Source organism: Vipera ursinii (genome assembly GCF_947247035.1).
Source record: "Vipera ursinii genome assembly, chromosome: 1".
Classification (NCBI taxonomy): domain Eukaryota; kingdom Metazoa; phylum Chordata; class Lepidosauria; order Squamata; family Viperidae; genus Vipera; species Vipera ursinii.
In genome coordinates, this window is record NC_139512.1 from 253,404,340 (window position 1) to 253,423,120 (window position 18,781).

The window sequence follows — 18,781 nt, forward strand, 5'->3', positions numbered from 1 at the left end:
GGTGCCTATTCTCCTGGGGTTCCAGAAAGCTTTTAAAACCTGGTCTGCTCCAGCTCTGACATTAATGATGTATCTTTAGGGGCCCTCTCATATTTGTATGGTTTATTGTTCTGGTTACTTTAGTTTAGGTTCCCTGTTTATATGTAATTATTTTTTATTGTTTTCTGAATTTTGTTAGCCACCCAGAGTGTAATGGAATGGATGGTTATAACCCTCTAATCTACAGGGTTGAACTGTAGAGGTCTTGGTGGTCCAGTGCAGTTGCATTGATGATGTTACGTAACTGGGAAATGGAACTTCCACAAGCAAAGAGTCCAACTCAGCACCAAGAACTTTGGAATTAAAAATTTAATTTTAGTTCCATTGCTTTAGTCACTTGACACTGAATGAACTAGCAAAATGGAAATATTCTTTTCATTATCAGTGGCATTATCAATATGAACAGAAGATATTTATAAATATTGCCATCATTTGAGATCACTGAAAATTTATTTGACAAAAGGACTCATGTGTGGAGATATATCTTTGCATTTTTTTAGAGCTGAAATCTTACGTGCTGCAATGAGGTCCATAGCCAGACATTGGGGTATAGAGGATGAGTTTGAAGAATATGGCACCATCCAACCATGTTCACTGTTCCCTAAAGAAGTTTCAAAAATCGATATAATAACACACCAGGTAAAATAGATATGGCAGAGCAAAATAAGAGATTGGTATTTGTTCATTAAATATATATATCAAGGATATTTTCTCTAACAAATTAGAAGATGTCTATCTCTAGCCAGATTTTATTTGAATTTCCATATGAAAATATAACAATGATTGTGTTACAATTATTGTTTTATACTGTTATGTTCCCTTTCCCTATTTCCATTTTAATTTAATTTAAATCTTGTGAGGCAGGCTAAACAGAGACAGCATCTATGATCATCCAGTAAATTTCATGACTAACTTATGGTATGCATCATTCCTTCTTTGGGAGGCAATTCAATTGAAAAATTCAATTTCTTTCTTGTAAAACTTTACATATTAAAATGTAAACATTAATTGTTGGTAGAGAAAACTTACAGAGCTGCTCAAACACCAACAAATAACAAAAATACAGAAGAAAATACAATATTCCAGACAGCCACAAGATAGCATTGGTTACTAGAAATTGCATGATCACTGCTAGAATCTCATATGAGATACTGGATTCCAAATAATATTACAAATCACAAGATATTGCAAAGGAAATTTCTGTCTCTTGCATATGAGTAAGATATAATTCAAAGGTGACAAAACCTACTTTAATTTGCTCAGAACAATAAAGAAAAGGGATTTAACAGAAGACTGTAAACAGAAATCAAGACTGGAAAAATACCTGGCTAGAACAGTTTTACTTATTTCTACAGAAATAGAAGACATTTGAAACAAATGTTTCTCTGCTTCAGTTTCTCTTGCTTTTTGGAGGTTCCAATATGTTAATATTGGAATATATGCTGCAGAGATGGAACAGAACCCATTCTTTTTTATATATAAGATTTTTATTGATTTTTTTCATACATTCAATAGTACTTGTTCAACAAATGTGTTGTCTGAGTTTACATTCACTAATACAGATTTAATACCTAATCCTTTATTCTTTCCTCTAGCCATTGATAAAATAAGTCCCAAGTTTGATAATATTCCGTTTTTTCTTTTTTTCCAATTCAGTCAGTCTATCCATCTCTGCATTCTAGTATTTTTTTAATTATTTCTTCATCTGATAGCATTTCTTCATTTTTCCAATACTATGCGAATATAATTCTTGCCACTGTTGTTACATGTAGAATCAAATATATGTTTTGTTTATCAGTCTTTTCTGGCATTATACCTAATTAAAAAAAAGTTAAGGTTTAAAATCTACATATTTTCCCAACATCTTTTCTAGGCACATATTTTTTTCCAATAACTCTTTGCTTTGGTCCATGTCCACCAAACATGGTAATAAGTACCTGACTTGTGTCTGAATTTCCAACATCTATCTGACATGTTTTTAAACATTTTTGCTAATCTTGCTGGTGGCAAGTGTCAAGAACAGATCCTATTTAAAAGGGATCACAGGAGCTATCTCCAGCAGAAATGGGCGGGATTATCTACATTTAAATGACAGCCATCTGTAATTGTGTACGTGTGTACTGAACATCTGTCCATACAGGTTGCACTCTGACATGCAGGCCAAATGCATTCCCAACAGATATATTTAATGTTATTTTCCATAATAAAAATAATGTATTAGTATATTGTATTTGGAGAGGGCAAAGCTTCCTTTTTTTTATAAATCTTGCAACTTCATAACAAATGTATTCCTTCAATTCCTGTTCTGCCTTCTTATCCTGAATAGTGTATAAAAACTAAAACAGACGTACAGTATGCTATTGGGCCACTTCGCCTGATAATTGACTGGCAGTCCTTTGATCATAATCTCCCCACAAACATATGGCAGTTTGCTTTGTGCTTTTCCTGTTGCCAGAAAACAGAAAAACAAGTTTGTCAGAGGCAGCTATGTCAATCAGTTGTAGAAAAAAACAATAAATAACCTCATGGATTCTTAAAGATTAGTAGGTCTGTTATGAAATAAATTGGGTTGACAAGTTTATTTAATCAGGTAGGTAAAATGGGGAAGTAGGTGAAAATTGCCATCTTAATGACTGGAAACCTGAGACAATTTTTTGGCCAGAAAGCTGATGGGGAAGAATCATAACAGGCTACTTCAGGAACTCTGTTATATTTATCAGAACAAAGCACTCATTACATAGCCCTGTGAAGAAGGCAATGGCAAACTACTTCCAAAAATCTTGCCAAGAAAGCTCAGGGATGCCATGACTCAAAATATAACAGCACGAAAGAAGCAAATAAAGGATCAGGAACAAATATATTATTTGTTTGAAAACTTAGTTTCATATATTGTATATGAAAGCCTTTTGTGGTTTTTTGCTGACGTCCTGTTAAAACCACCTCCTTTTGTTTTGTGAAGGTGGAGAAAGTACCTGCCAGCTATAGCTTTATAAATATTTATAAATATTTATAAATCATTATCGTACTATTTAAAAGGTGCTGTGATTCATTTGATTATTTTTAGTTGACTAGTTATTTGAATGGGTTTTTTTTAAACTTACAGTATTAATCAAATATTCATGGATAAAAATTGTAGTAGTCCTTGAAAGTTTAAATTTTAAAGTACTCACAGCACTTTCTAAATCAGTTTAGTTGCTTTCGATAAAAGATTTTTTTTTTTTGCTTTTCTTCTAGTTTCAAAAACTTTTAGAAAGTTTAGAAATACATATGATCCATGATGTACAAAAGAAAATTAACAAAGAAATAACACTAGTTTTATCTGAAAAAGCAAGAGAAGAGAGACACCTCCCCACAGGTAACAACTGAAAATGCTTCAAATTCAGCACAGATCTTCTTCAGGTTTGGTGTTAACAAAGAGGAATCAGCACATGCTGCGAGATTCCTGGGATCCACTGCACTCAACAGACTACTCATTTTTAGTACAGGTAGCCTGCGACTTATGGCCACAATTGAGCCCAACATTTCTGTTGCTAAGCCAGAGGGTTAAGGGAGTTTTGCCCCATTTTATGACCTTTCTTGCCAAGGTTGTTAAGTGAATCATCACAGTTGATTTAGTAACAGTTATTGAGTGAATCTGCTTCCCCATTGACTTTGCTTGTCAGAAGGTCACCAAAGATGATCACATGACAACGGCAACTGTCATAAATGTGAGCCAGTTGCCAAGCATCCAGATTTTGATCATGTGAACATGCTGCAATGGTCGCAAGTGTGATAAATGGTCACGAGTCACTTGTTTCCAGTGCAGTTGTAACTTCAAACAGTTATTAAACGAATGATTGTAAGTGGAGGACTACCGTGTACTTTCAGTCCACAAACTCCGAGCAATCATTCTTCTTCGTTTCCTAATGAATTTTCCTTTTCCTTGTTGGATTTGGCAGTGGAGGGTTTATGTGTACCTAACTATGCACACACACACCTGGCTGATACATTTATTTATTTATTTTATTTATTTTTGGGACTTATATGCCACCCTATCTCCCGAAGGACTCAGGGCGGCTAACAACAATAAAAAACAACAGTACAAAAATTAAAAAAAGAATTAAATAACAGCCCCAAAATAAATTAACTACACAGTTAAAAATTTAAAAATTAAAACATATTTAAAAACCCATCATCAATCCAGGTCAGCCTGATGGAAGAGAAAGGTTTTGAGGTCGCGGCGGAAGGACTGGAGGTCCGGGGCCATCCGAAGCTCAAGGGGGAGTTGATTCCAGAGGGCTGGTGCTCCCACAGAGAAGGCCCTCCCCCTGGGGGTCGCCAGCCGACATTGTCTGGCCGACGGCACCCTGAGGAGGCCCTCTCTGTGTGAGCGCACTGGGCGATGGGAAGTCGTCCCCGGTAGCAGACGGTCCTGCAAATATCCCGGGCCTAAGCCATGTATATAAGAAACATCCATTGATTCCAAGAACAAGTTTTGCTTTAGGAAACAAAGACAATGGGAAAAAGAGAGGAAGAAAAGAATAACATGATATGCATGGAAGTTTCCATCAATATGGAAACTTTTTTCCCCTAACAATAATTGTGGTACTGGGCACGAGGTACAATAACTGGGAGGGTGCAATTTTCCTGGGGGTTTGAGAAGGGAAGTGTCACTTCTTCATGTTCCTTGCCCTTCCATTTTTAAAAAGCAGTCATCGCTGGTGGGGTCCATGTTTCATGAATCCGAATACTGCTGATGCAGCTCTTTTGTTCACTCTTTCAGAACTCTGGAAGCATCACAGCATGCAAGAAATGTTCTCTGTCACAAGGCCCGAAATAGTTGTATCATTTATACAGAGGCTAATGGAAGATCATCAAGAAATCAATGCAGAGGTGCATGTACTACAGCAGCTTCAACTAGTAGAAGTTCTCAAGTGTTTTGTTTCAGATTTAGCTTCTCAGGTGTCTGAATTAAAATCTTGTTAGGTGCAGGTGGTAGATCTTAGGATTTTATATAAGCAGGACATCTAATTCACTATTAATGAACTGTGGAGGAAGCACTAGGGGAAACCAAATTTACCTATGTGTCTGTGGAAACACTGAGAGTCAGTTTGGTTTAGTGGTTAAAGCACCCGGCTAGAAACCAAGAGACCGAGTTTTAGCTTCATCTTGAAACTCAGCTGTGTGATTTGGGACCAGTCAGTTTTTTCAGCCCAACTCCCTTTACAGCAGGCATGTCAAACTGCTGGCCCGCAGGCCGGATGCGTCACGCTGAAACCACGCCCACCCCATTGCCAGCAATGGGGAAATAGTTGTGATATGTCGTGTGACGTCACAAGTTTGACCTGCCTACCCTAGAGAGTTGTTGTGGTGGGGAAAATAGGAGGAAGGAGTATCATGTCAGACTGTTGCATTCAGTTACTTATGAAATAATAATGGTGGTAATCTTAAAAAACAGCTTTATTTGCTGATTTTATTTCCAGATTAGCTTTCAAAAGGACCATTTTAAAAAATGCCTCACCTCTCTAGCTTGTGATGTCATGGCCAGAGAACGTAGCAACTATGAAACTTACTCCATGTTTTATGAAAATCTGCTCCGGCAGCAACATCAGCTATTATATCAAAAAGAACAGGTATTCTTCTGCTACTGGTTCTATAACGGGGGAAAGGGGGAAGTGATTCTTCATTTCTTTTAAAAAAATACAGTGCTTGCACATTACTGTCCTCAGCACAGACAAAAGTTGGTAGCAATTTCTGAAAGGCAAAATTAGTTTAAAGCACATTTCCGTTCTGTTTCAGGAAATGCATGTCATAGAAGACAATACCGAAACTGTTGATGTGGATCTCAGTCAGGTTAGTGGCTATGACTTTGGTGCTTTTAGCCAGGGAGGTCTATGAATGCCTCCTGGTGCTCTAATGCTCTGAAGACCTATTTTGAATGATTGCGTTTACAAATAAAATCATAACTCATTGCTTCTACCTCTTTTATAGATAGCTAGGCTGAGTCATGAGATGATTCTGGAAATAACTGCTCTGCGAGCCAAACTTACTGATCTACAAAGAGATGATCACACAACCAAAGAGAAGATAAGAAAAGAAGTTCAAGAGGATTATGAAGCATTGGTACAAAATATATTTTCAGTGTGTCTGCAAATAAAAGTAGGTACGAGAGATACAATGGGATGTAAAATCAAGTATTTTATTCCAGGGCTTAGTCAGAAAGGTGTTGAAATTTAGTACAGTATCTTGTGATTTCTCAAGAATCCCTATATACTAAGTTCCAAAAATCTTAGGTCCTGGGGAGACAAGACAGCAGAGAAATCCGTTCACTGTGCCATATTTATTCCGTCAGTGTTTTCCTTACTTCTCAAACTTCCTAAACTGTAAATGGAATTCTTTAACTTCCTTGCTATTTATTTCATTGGAACTTCACCAGTGAGAAGATCAACTGTCTGCTAGGAGTTGTTTTCAGAGTGCCATAGTGAAGGATGGTACCGTTTAGTAGGAAGAAAGCAAAATGTAACCCCTCTTCTTCCACTCACTGTGTCACCGGTCTTGGTTTCATTCTCTCCATTTTGTTTCTTATCAGAACCCAGTACACACTATGCAGCAAAAACAGAAGCAATGTCAAATGTGATTATTTAATGGAAAGCTGGCTTCAAAAAACTTTTCCCAGAAATGAGCTGGTTTCATTGTCTCATGTTGCCTTTGATTACTACCGTAGGTAGGGATTAGGAGAAAAGTCTAGGTTGCTGGTCAGTATTTATTTTGCAAAACATGTTAAAATGGGGAGGGTTTTTTGTGTGTTTTCAGAATTTTAAAAATCTTGCAGAATTGTTTTCTTAAAATCCATTTATTTGAAAAGAGACATGCAGAGTTTGACTTTGTGCTATGGCTGCAGGGAAAGGTAGATGAATATCGTCTAAGCATGAACAAACAAATGTTAGAGATCATCAGCGAGGTGAGAAAAGAAGGTGTGGAGAAAATTATTAATCTGAAGAAAAAGTTCGGATCTACAAAAGATAACAGTGCGCTTGAAGAACATTTGGCTCAGGTAAATTAGCCCTTTAGTTCACTTTATGTCTAGGAATAAAAGAAACAAATTATGACCTCTAGGGCTAAAAGACAGAAAACTGGCTGAGAATTGCAGTTTGATATACATGCATTAGAGAAATCCCTCTGAAAGCTATTGAAGCAAACAAAACAAAGCACATAGACATGAAATTTTTCTGAATTCTGACATTTGATGAGGATTATGTAGGTTAGTTTCTATGGCTTTTTCTTTTGAATCCTTATCAGTTACTGTTGGACTCTCACCTTCATTAAAATAATTTGTTATGAATTAGAATATATTTGGTCTGAATTTCACATCTTTCTGGGATTGACTTTATTTAGGTTTAGACACCAAAAAAACCTGGGCTAATTTGAATTGTTCTTCTGCCGTAGGTAGCCTTCTCTTTTCTCAAAGTTCGTTTTACATCAGCCATATTGGGGAGGAGAAGCATCTGATGAATTTAAGGCTAAACAAATGTTATTCATTAGCGCTTTTTATTATTTTTTTACAGACAAATATATACATAAATATGTGATGAAGACAAGTTATTGAAAAAATGCATTAGGAATAAAAATCTAATTCTTTTATAATTATTCAAATATAGAAAATCTGTTTTCCTTATAAATTTGAATTTAGCAGTAAAAAAAGGCATGAGATAAATTGTGTGCTGGTCCTTGCTCTTTGCATAATTTATAGAGTCACCAAAAACACAATCTTACTGAGTACAATGAATATTGCTCCCAGATTAAATGTCTGTAGTAGTTCAGCCTGAGGCTTTATAATCTTTCAAATAGCATGGATGAACTCTTCACATTATTAATTTTATCAGAAAAGAAGCTCTGAAAAGTATATACTGTACATCAGGAATGGAAGAGATGATATTACAGGTTTTATTCAGAACCAAAAAACTTATGACTGATAAGAGAATATGCTATGGTCCATTTAATGGTAATCAAAACTACTGCTCTGGGTATTTCTGAATAGTCATAGAATTTTTTTGTATTATGGAGATTATATGACATACAATTTAACATGTCTTAAGTTTCTGTTTTATGCTTATTGTTAAGTCTGTTGCAAGGATTTTGGGGAGAGCATGCTAATAGAAAGAACCTATGCCCTTTAGCAGGGGAAGTTGCAGGAACTACGGGATGAAAACAGTGAATTTGAGAAGTTGTTATGCAAACTGAAGGCCTTAAAGTTCTGGAAAGAAACAATGCAAAAAGCACAATTTTTGACAACATTGCAAGGAGTAGAGAAGGTGAGATCACCTAAAAAGGGCTACTGGCTTTTTAATAAGGGCATAAGAATTAAGCATGTAAACCATGACAATTTTTTTAAAAAAATACTTTTAGATAGCATAAATTGGGATTGGACAGAACATATTTTGCTTTTGTGTGAGCTCTCTTCTACACAAAGATATTAGTCAGCTTCTCAAAATACACATGCATTCATTAGAGGAGTGCATAACCCTGCAGCCCAAATGTTACCACCTCCCCATATCCCAAAATTGTGTTGCTGAAATTTAATGATTTTTTTTTGTTTTAAATTAAAACGGGATTGAAATTATTTCCCATTCTGAAACTCTAAAAATAGCCACAATTTCCCATTTTTTATGCTAGTTATGGCTCATTTTCAAGTTTTTAAAAGATGGGAATGGAAGTAGGAAGCATTTCATTATAAAATGACCTCATTACCTGTTCACTCCCACAGAGTCGGCCTCCTCAGGGTTCCGTTGGCTAAGCAATGCCAGCTGGCGACCCCCAGGGGGAGAGCCTTCTCTGTGGGCGCGCCGACCCTCTGGAATGAGTTGCCTCCGGCCCCTGACCTTCGGTCCTTCCGCCGTGACCTGAAGACATGGATGTTCCAACAAGCGGGCCTGGACTGACTATAGTTTTAAATTTGGTTTTATTGGGTTAATTATGTATTTATTACATGTAGTGTTTAATTCTTTTTTAAATTTTGTATTTTATGTTTTTAACTTTTTATTGTTGTGAGCCGCCCTGAGTCCTTAGGGAGAAGGGCGGCATATAAATTTAATAAATTCAATTCAATTCAACTCCTGAACCTCTCAGGTGGCTGGAATCTGATTTGTGGCCTCCAGCCTCTGAAATATTGCCCATACCTACATTACAGGATCACTGAGAAATGGAATGAGACAACTTGCTGCAACCAGGTTCCCACCGCCATGCCATCTCTGCCAACTCACAGCTACCAAGTTGCCACAGGACAACTCCACATGGCCAACTCACTGTGGGGCCAACTCACTGCAGCCAGCTAGAGGGAGAGCCAGGTGGGTGGGCGAGTAAGTGAGCAGAGAGCAGTTTGTCAGGGATGATAGCAGGGAAGTGACTGGGGGTTTCCCATTTTCACACCCACTTCTGCCACTGCTGCACCAGGCTGAGCAGCAGCGGCTCCTAGCCTGGTGCAGACGCAGATCCATGCTGATTTGGAGCCGCCACCGAAGAGCCCGGCGCAGCAGTGGGTATGTGTGAAAATGGGAAGCCCTTGACCATTTCCGCCTCCTTGCTGCCCACCCCGGCCTCTTCCTCTTGGAGCCTGGCATGGCACTGGGGGATGCGAAAAATGCGAAGCCCCCAACCCCATTGCTGCCTCCATGCCACCTGCCAACACACTCTGGGCCCTGCCCACCTTCTTGCTCACTAATTTCTCCCTCTGGCTGCCTGTGGCGAGTTGTCCCCGTGGTGAGCTGGCCTTGTGGAGTTCTCCTGTGGTGACTTGGTAGCTCTGAATTGGTAGAGGCAACTTGGCAGTGAGAGCGGTGAGCTGGCTGTGCTGAACTCTCCTAACCCACAGAAAAAAGGCAGCAGCTTTATTCTTGTTTTCTTCCTGTCACACATCTCTAGATAATCGCTTTCTCCAGTTACTAGCATTTTGTCTTTAGCAAGGTGGCTAGGAAGGGATGGAAATGTTGTCTTCCTACTCCTGCCAGTTCTGCTGCAGATAATTTTTAATGGTCACATCAAGAGTAGTAAAGTATCTATTGCCCAGCATCCAGTTGCAGGTGATGGGGCAGTTGAGATAGGTGATTGGACAATTGAGGTGGTCTTATGGACTGAAGTCAGTCACAACAGTCCCCAGAGGTACTCTAAATGCCTCAAGGGTTTGCTGTACAGAAAAATAAAGTTATGTATGTCACCTTAAGTTGGCAAATGAGAGGTGGAGTATTAAATCAATCGGCCATAGGCAACTGAGAGTTTAGTTCAGCATAGTCTCATACGGTGTACGTGTTTGTTTAAACTAGAGGAAAGCCACATTTTAATCGTTGGGGATATACTTTTTATTTCAGGAGAAGTGAAATAAAGCAGCAGTGCATGCAGCAATGAAAATTAAGAGTCAGAATTGAAAAGAGTGAAGATTTTTGTTTTATATTAAGCCTTAAAAGATCTATATAGTACAGCAAAAAAATGTGTGGACCTCTTCACACATAGTAAAGGAGACAAAGTTAACAACTTTATAAATAATCCAGCCTCTGTGACTTGATTCTCTAGCTCAGACGTTGTTGAATCCTTTGCCTTCACAGGAGGCTATTCAGAATAAAAATGATTGCCTGCAATCCCAGATGAAGGCAGAAGAAGAGGCAGTTTTATTTAATCATCAGTTGAGAGCTGTAAAGAAAGTCTTGGCAGAATCTCAGACCGAAAATAAAAAGCTGAAGCAACAACTGGAAAAACAGGTATCTGTCCAAGCTCATCAAATACCATGTAGCCAACAAAAACCTCTTTTATTAATTTTACTGAATTCAATCCCTATGTACCTATCTTTAAACTGTGTTTCTACATATTTCATTTTTCTTATATAAATTTAACAAGAGCCTGTGTGCTTTCTTCCCCCTGCAAAAATGTAACCATTAACAAACCTCAATCTCTTTAAAGCATCTAAATGGAATCAACATAAGCATTGCTCAGAAAGTATTTATCACTCTTAATGCAAAACACATGTTCATATTAACTCCCAAAAACATAAAAAGATTTTTTTCTATCTCTTGGAAATTATCTGGATGATACATTTAGAAATGCTCTTATTGATTAAATGATTATTATCCTGGGGATAACAATATAATATAATTCTGGATAGTGTATAAAACCTAATTATTTTCCTATATCCTTTGGAACTTCATATTTGGCCTAATAGTTGACTTAAATCCTACTTATTTATACACAGAATAGTTATTAAAGTATACAAATTTTAGGTTCAGATTGTAGAAATTTATTTAATGACAAAGATTTTAGGTTCAGAATGTAGAAATTTACTTAATGACAAAAATCTCTAGACCAGGGTAATAATACTGGACTTCCAAGATTATTGTAATCACTAACTATAAGGCCATTTAAAAAGGGACCAGCTCCAAGAATCTTAGAAAAAGAGACACGGGAAGTACTCCATCTAAAATTTTGTTTGTTAATATGACATTATAGTGTGATGTATCTCAGGATTCACTTTTTAAAGAAACAAATTATTTGTTATAGCAATCTGCAAATTTTAAAGAGCATATATTACATAAATTATTCAAAGCAAAAAAAGGCAATCTGATGTTACAATCTAAATCTAAACTATAGTTGTAATATGTGAGACATAATTTTACATTGTACTCCTAAAAAAATTATAAAAAAGTTACGGTAACTTCTTGCTATTTCTTAAAGATGGAATGAAATAATGTCTGCTTCTTGCAATTTTAATCATTTATTTGAATGTTCCAAGCAGTGTTACAAAACATGTATTTTTATAAAAAATGTCTCTGTATATGATATAGTGTATATTAATAAATTTTCTTAATTCAGTTTTTTTCCTCCTGAGGTTAAACACAGTATTGTACAAAATCTTGTTAACATTTTCATATAGGAATACTTACTTCAGGAAGCAGAACGTAAGATTAATCGAGAATTTTGTAAAAGACAGCAATTAGATTTGATTAAGACAGCACACTTGGAAGAGAGAGAAGTGAAGTTGTTGAACCTGACAGAAGAATCGGAAAAATCCTCTAAAACAAGACATCATCAGGAAGCAAAGATGAAGAAAGAAATTCAACAAGTAAGCTTAGAAAAATATTTTTGTGAGTTACCAAAGGAGGTATGCATGCTTTGAAATCTTCTTGCTAACATGGGTGAAAAAAATGTCATGCACCAGAAGGTATATCTGGATTTTAAAATGCAATAGCAGATAGACAAAGATGATCCAGATGTTTTACATTTTTTATTGAACCTTTATTGTTTTTATAAAAAAAATCAAGGCAGCAAACATACTTAATACTCCTTCTTTCTTCTATTTTCCATGCAACAATAACCCTGTGTGGTGAGATGGGCAGAGAGACAGTGATGACTGACCCAGTCATCCAGCTGGTTTTTCATGCCTAAGGCGGGACTAGAACTTGTTTACTGATTTCTGGCCTGGTGCCTTAACTAGACCCAGGTAGAAGAGCCTTCACCTTGGGCTTGCACTTAGCTTCAGATCTCTTTTGCCTGGCAGAATAAAGGCACCATTATATTGCACCTAATATATTTTATTACTGTCCTATGGTTTTTCTAATTTTCTGTAGTCATATATTCTAAACTTCTAGGCTTGTTCTGATGCCAGTATAATTGATAGGGAATATATATATGTGCCATCCTTAAGGTAAAGGTAAAGGTTCCCCCGCACATGCGTGCTAGTCGTTTCCAACTCTAGGGGCCGGTGCTCATCTCTGTTTCAAAGCCGAAGAGCCAGCGCTTGTCCAAGGACGTCTCCGTGGTCATGTGGTGCATGGAACGCTGTTACCTTCCCACCATAGTGGTCCCTATTTTTCTACTTGCATTTTTACGTGCTTTCGAACTGCTAGGTTGGCAGAAGCTGGGACGAGTAACAGGCGCTCACTCTGTTACGCGGCACTCGGGATTCAACCCGCCAAACTGCCAACCTTCTGATCGACAAGCTCAGCGTCCTAACCCACTGAGCTACCGCGTCCCTTCATCCTTACCATCCTTAGGTAAAGGTAAAGGTTCCCCCGCACATGTCTGCTAGTCGTTTCCGACTCTAGGGGCTGGTGCTCATCTCCGTTTCAAAGCCGAAGAGCCAGCGCTTGTCCGAGGACGTCTCCGTGGTCATGTGGTCAGCATGACTAGACGCCAAAGGCGCACGGAACGCTGTTACCTTCCCACCGGAGTGGTCCCTATTTTTCCACTTGCATTTTTACGTGCTTTCGAACTGCTAGGTTGGCAGAAGCTGGGATGAGTAACAGACGCTCACTCTGTTACGCGGCACTCGGGATTCAACCCGCCAAACTGCCAACCTTCTGATCGACAAGCTCAGCATCCTAACCCACTGAGCCACCGCGTCCCTTCATCCTTACCATCCTTACCACAGGGCAATTAATTTGGCTGCTGGTAGTTAACTTGAGCACAATTGTGGTTAATTTTCATTCATTTTCTGAGTCTTTCCAAACGGGCACAGGGAAGTTTGGAAGATTGTCACTTCCTATTATTATTGCTTTCTCCTGCCAGAAAAAAAATTCCAGGAGTGTGATTAGCATTGGCCCCATTATGGGTAATGCTAGGGAACCGAACTTACTATCATCTCCTTTCAGCGCCTGTTGTTCTACAGCCACTGGGGAGGGTGAAAAAGAAAAAGGAAACATAGGATCTAGAAAAGTCTTGTTTTCACAAGGCTCTCTAGCATTTAGTCTGTCTTGAAAGCAGGAAAGCACAATCCCAACATAAGCAGTTTGCTTCATTTGATCACATGGAATTGCTTTATTCTCAAGCAGTCCTATGGTTGCTTCAGTATAAATTTAATATCCTCTGGGTTAGTTGTCAATATTAACTGAACTAAAATTAAAAGCATTTTTTTCTTTTCTTTGTGCTCTGTTTTTTAAGTATGGATCATAAGATGAATTTGGGTTTATAACCATGTATATCTACATATATTTTAGATAAGAAGCCAGCTGACCCAGGAACGCAATTTAAAATTGAATGCTTTCCAAAGGATACAGGAGCTGCAGTGTCAACTTTATGACTCAGAAGCTGCAAGTTCCCAGAACCGGTCCCCTGCAGGTATAAATGTAATTTAAAAGATAATTGGTTGCAATTATATATTCGTTACATTGCAGAGATATTATTCCAAACAGAAACAAAATCAGCAGTAAGAGTTTGCAGCCTTGGAAAGGCAGGGAAGGTGAAAGCAATTAAAGAAATAAAATCAGGTCTTAAAGCTAGGAGGCTAACTCTTTCACTAAGAATGATGTCAGTATTTCTCATTTCCCAACATGCTCAGATGTACTCACCTATTAATTTCAATGAGCCAAAAGCAATGGTGAAAAATAATAACAATGGCATAGGATACAATTCAAAGAAATTGAAATTGAAATGCCCTGTTCACCGCCCCGAGTCCTTCAGGAGAAGGGCGGTATAGAAATTCAATTAAATAAATAAATAAATAAATAAATAAATAAATAAATTACCATATCATCCTCAGAATCCTCAATTTTGAATGAGTGGGAGAAGATTCTCTCACTCTGGGTTTTGCTAACTAATGCTAATGTCCTACATCAGGGGTGTCACTCTGCCGGCCTATGGGCCGGATGCGTCATGCGGATGTCGCGCCCACCCCATTGACTGCAATGGAAAAACCGTCCCGATACGTTGCGCAATGTCACGTGACATCGCGAGTTTGACATGTCTGTTCTATATTGTCGAAATTAATCTAAAATGGGGCTTGAAACTATTTACTGCAGGGGTGTCAAACTCAATTTCATTGAGGGCCGCATCAGCATTGCGGTTGCCCTCAGGGGGCCGGGTGGGTATGGCCAGGGTGGGCGTGGCTAGAGTGCATATGGCCTACTGGGTGGGCATGGCCAGCTCTACATCGTTCGCATCAAGGGTGCCTATGGGGACCTGGGCAGGAGTGGGACAGATCTGAGGGTCTCTGGCAGAAGGAGGGTCTCTGGGCCAGGGCCAAAGCAGTAGGGGCCATTCCCTCACTGTTTCCAGGAAGGCTTCACGGGCCACATGAAACCACTTCACGGGCCGGATCCGGCCCCCGGGCCTTGTGTTTGACATGTCTGATTTACTGAATAGAATAGAATAACAGAGTTGGAAGGGAACTTGGAGGTCTTCTAGTCCAACCTCCTGCTTAGGCAGGAAACTTATACTATTTCAGACAAATGGTTGTCCAATTTCTTCTTAAAAATTTCGTTTTTAAAGCTATTTACTGAATAGTAAATAGCTATTGAAGCTACTTAATAGCTTCAATATGAGAGCTATCCATTATTCAAAGTCAGTAATTTAACACACTGCTGCTGCTGAAAAGCAGATACTTCTTGCAGCCCCCCCCCGTCAGTTCACATTTGATATATGAGCTGAAATAGCAGGATCTTATTCTTTTCTAATAACTAGGCATCACAAATTCCTTCTGTTGCATTTGCTTTTTGTTCCATTTTCTATCAATAATTTGTTATCTTTGGCTTAGGACTAAAAATATATCACTGAAAATTGTGATAAGGGCAGCAAAGCATGCTTACTCCTCCACCCTTACTGCATCGGCAGTTAACTACCTATTGGCCCTGTTTCAGGTAATCAGGTCCCTTCTGGGTAAGGGGAAGCTGGGGGAGTCCTTGCAAGACTCCTGTGAATTGCTCAACTTTGCTCAGGATTGGACTCTGATTGGGAAGATCCTTTGGAAATAATCAAGACACATCCGAGTCCTCTAATCTGGGAGGAGCTTGAGCCGGTTGATCCTAAGGAAGTGAACAGGGATTCCATGGTTGTGAGCTCAGCTAACATGCCCCTTTGGCTAATTAAGATGTCCTCAAAGGTGGCATACATTTGGCTCCAAATGGTGGTTAATATATGTGGGAGGGACTGGCAGAATCTGCCTTGAAGGAGGCACAGATGCACCCCATCCTTAGACATTTTTCATACAGATGTTTTTGGGGAAGGTGGTTGGCACTCAACTTCAGAAGGCCCTGTGGGAAGTGAATTATATGGACCTTTTCAGTTTGGATTTAGGCTGGAGAAGACATTGGTTGCAGTTGCTACTGAATTTTGATGAGTTTGGACAAGGGTGGTGCAACCATCCTGGTTCTCCTAAACCTGTCAGCAGCTTGGCAATGGTATCTTTCTAGATTGGCCTTGGGGTTTCGGAGCAGGAGCCACTATTTTGTGATTGCCAGGGATAAGTCAAAGTCAGTTCCAGCCCATCCAGGTCCTCACAATCTCTAAACAGTTAGCACCGCAACAGCATTGCCTATGTGGCCTGGGGTGATATATCATCAACCTCCCAGGATTTTGCTGATAGGTCATTTGACTCCACACAGGGTTGCACTCTCCAAACTGAGCTTGCGTGTAATTTGAGGTTCTTGTGGACTCTCTACTCCTACTTATTGAGCAGGTGGGATCAGCAGTATCTAGGTCAATTATTGTTGTTCCAACATTTGTGAACTTTTCTGGACTAGGAGGCTGTGCTTACGGTCAATTCCCTTTTGGAGTGCCATAGTATACTACACTGTACATGAGGCTGCCCTTGAGCACCACCCAAAAGCTACAACTGGTTCAGGATGCAGTACATGCAGTGATGGGCACCCCCAAGTTTGCCCACATTACAGTTCGGTTGCATGAGTTGCACTGGCTCCCATTTTCCTTCAATACAAGGTGCCACTTATCACCTCTAAAGGCTTACATGTCATGGGACTATGTAGTGCTCTCTGAGCTTAGTTGTTTTCTTGCAAACATCTCATTACTCAGCTAAGTAACAACATTTCTACATTATGGGTAATGAAATGTCTGAAACACACACACACACACACACACACACACAAACTCAGAGAGCCCCAAGGACTGCACAGTTCAACCCTGAGCTACAAATGTTCTCTTTATCAATGGGACTGTTCTCCCATCTGCCTGTTCCACCCGACTAATGGGAAAGGTATGCTCAGGACTTTTCTCTGAAATGTTGCTATCTGGTCTCTTTTCTATGGTTGCCCTGTCTTGTGGAACATCTTTGCTCTGGCAATCTGGCAGCCATCCACCCTTTTAGCCTTCCAGAAGGCCATCAACACCTTGCGGTGGGTTCAGGTGCTGGGGCAGTGACGGGAACCTGCAGATGGTTATAGGTTCGTCCAGACTTCAGGAGGACTTTTCAGGCACAGGATTTTATGGTTTTAATGTTTTTGTAGTTTTGTTGCGAGTCAACCAGAATTATGTTCTGATAGGAGCCATATAATTTTTTACATAATTGTAAATAAATGCTCCAAAAAATATAGATCCAGGTAATTTGGTTCCATGAAACATTTGCATGTATTTAAACCTGCATCATATAAGTTAATTAAATCCCCATCAGTAATGAAGCGTTGCCATATAGCAATAATCTCTGTGAACATCATATTTATACCAGTTCTTAATTGCTCAATAGCACAACTATTATCTACTTGTACAACAGGGAAGAAACAATTTAAAACTCCATTATAGGAGATTTACTTGCTGAAGTCTGGATGAACTCTTGGTTCTGTTTACATTCACAAATGCTTAAAGTCAGGACTTCTATGCTTGACAATATCATACTAATTAAGCAGCAGCTGCATTATAGCACACCTCTATTCTGAAATGTTATTGAGTGGTAGGAAAGCTAAGACAGTATAAGCAGTTGAGGGGTATGTGAGAATGTAATTATATCCACTTATTTATAGTATTGCATTCAGCAATAGAAACAATGTCAGAAGATTCAATCTTATCTATTTTAATGTTAACTAAATTTGAAATCTGATGATTCATAGCCTAAACATGACATCCCTAGCTTCTGAAAGCAGAATATAAATCTAACAAAAAGTGATGCATCTGTTAAAAATGTAGAAGTTTATCTTAAATTCATCTTAGATTATTTATGTTCTTACTTTCAGTTACAAGAAGGTCTGCTAATCTTTCACACATTACCAAAAGTAAACATTACTATTTTTCAGGTAAGAAGAACTACTAAGCTATCAATCTCATTTCTCAGTTTAACTTTAGCATACTATCTTGGAAAGCTGTAAGGAAAAATATATAAACACGTGGGCTTCCTTTACCAAGTAGTTATTAGCCTATTATATAAAAGCAAATAAAGTTCACGGAAGGTATGTTTTTAAAAACAATCAGAATTTATTACTATCTCATTGCCACCAAAATGTTTACAATGTGCTGAGTTGAGCTCGACCTCTGGTGATTACATGGACATATCACTGTGTTATACTGTGTACGTAGACAGATAGGCAAAAGTATTAAAGTGGTTTGCACTGTCATCTTCTAGGATGCTTTTCAACTTCCTAGTAAATCTTACTAGATTGCTTTGATTGCTACAGCTACATCCTGGTAAGAATGTAATTTAAAGGATAACCTAGCTAACTTGGACTAATGTCAAAAAAGCTAAACAGAATCAGGTCTTATATTTAGATGGGATACCATCAAGAATGTCCAGGGCCTAAAAATTAGGGGGAAAATATATTCAGAAGCAGTTGCAACCACCTTCAAAAATATTGCCAAGATTTCAGATGCATTCTGTTCAAATTGTTATAAAGTTCATTCACAACTTCAATTGTCATGCACACCAGCAATCGAAACATTCTCATGAATAAGCACCTCTTCTATGTAGAGCTGTGAATGGGATGTATTAACAAAGAATACAATGTAGCATTGTGTACCTGTGCACAAAAATATTCCAGAAATTGTTCCAAGCTCTAAGATTAACTGT

The 18,781-nt window shown here is 38.5% G+C and overlaps 1 protein-coding gene across 1 annotated transcript in view; it reads left to right on the top strand.

Annotated features, from left to right (window-relative positions):
• The window catches only part of LOC310632280 (coiled-coil domain-containing protein 162-like), a 51,558-nt gene that overhangs the window by 29,671 nt on the left and 3,106 nt on the right, over positions 1-18,781 (top strand). The window contains exons 19-30 of the mRNA XM_083349358.1: positions 540-678; positions 3,274-3,394; positions 4,802-4,911; positions 5,502-5,651; positions 5,818-5,875; positions 6,014-6,177; positions 6,920-7,072; positions 8,196-8,330; positions 10,614-10,766; positions 11,933-12,121; positions 13,995-14,115; positions 17,955-18,014. Of these exons, the coding sequence (XP_083205484.1) occupies positions 540-678; positions 3,274-3,394; positions 4,802-4,911; positions 5,502-5,651; positions 5,818-5,875; positions 6,014-6,177; positions 6,920-7,072; positions 8,196-8,330; positions 10,614-10,766; positions 11,933-12,121; positions 13,995-14,115; positions 17,955-18,014 (1,553 nt within the window). The remainder of the gene's footprint in view (positions 1-539; positions 679-3,273; positions 3,395-4,801; positions 4,912-5,501; positions 5,652-5,817; positions 5,876-6,013; positions 6,178-6,919; positions 7,073-8,195; positions 8,331-10,613; positions 10,767-11,932; positions 12,122-13,994; positions 14,116-17,954; positions 18,015-18,781) is intronic.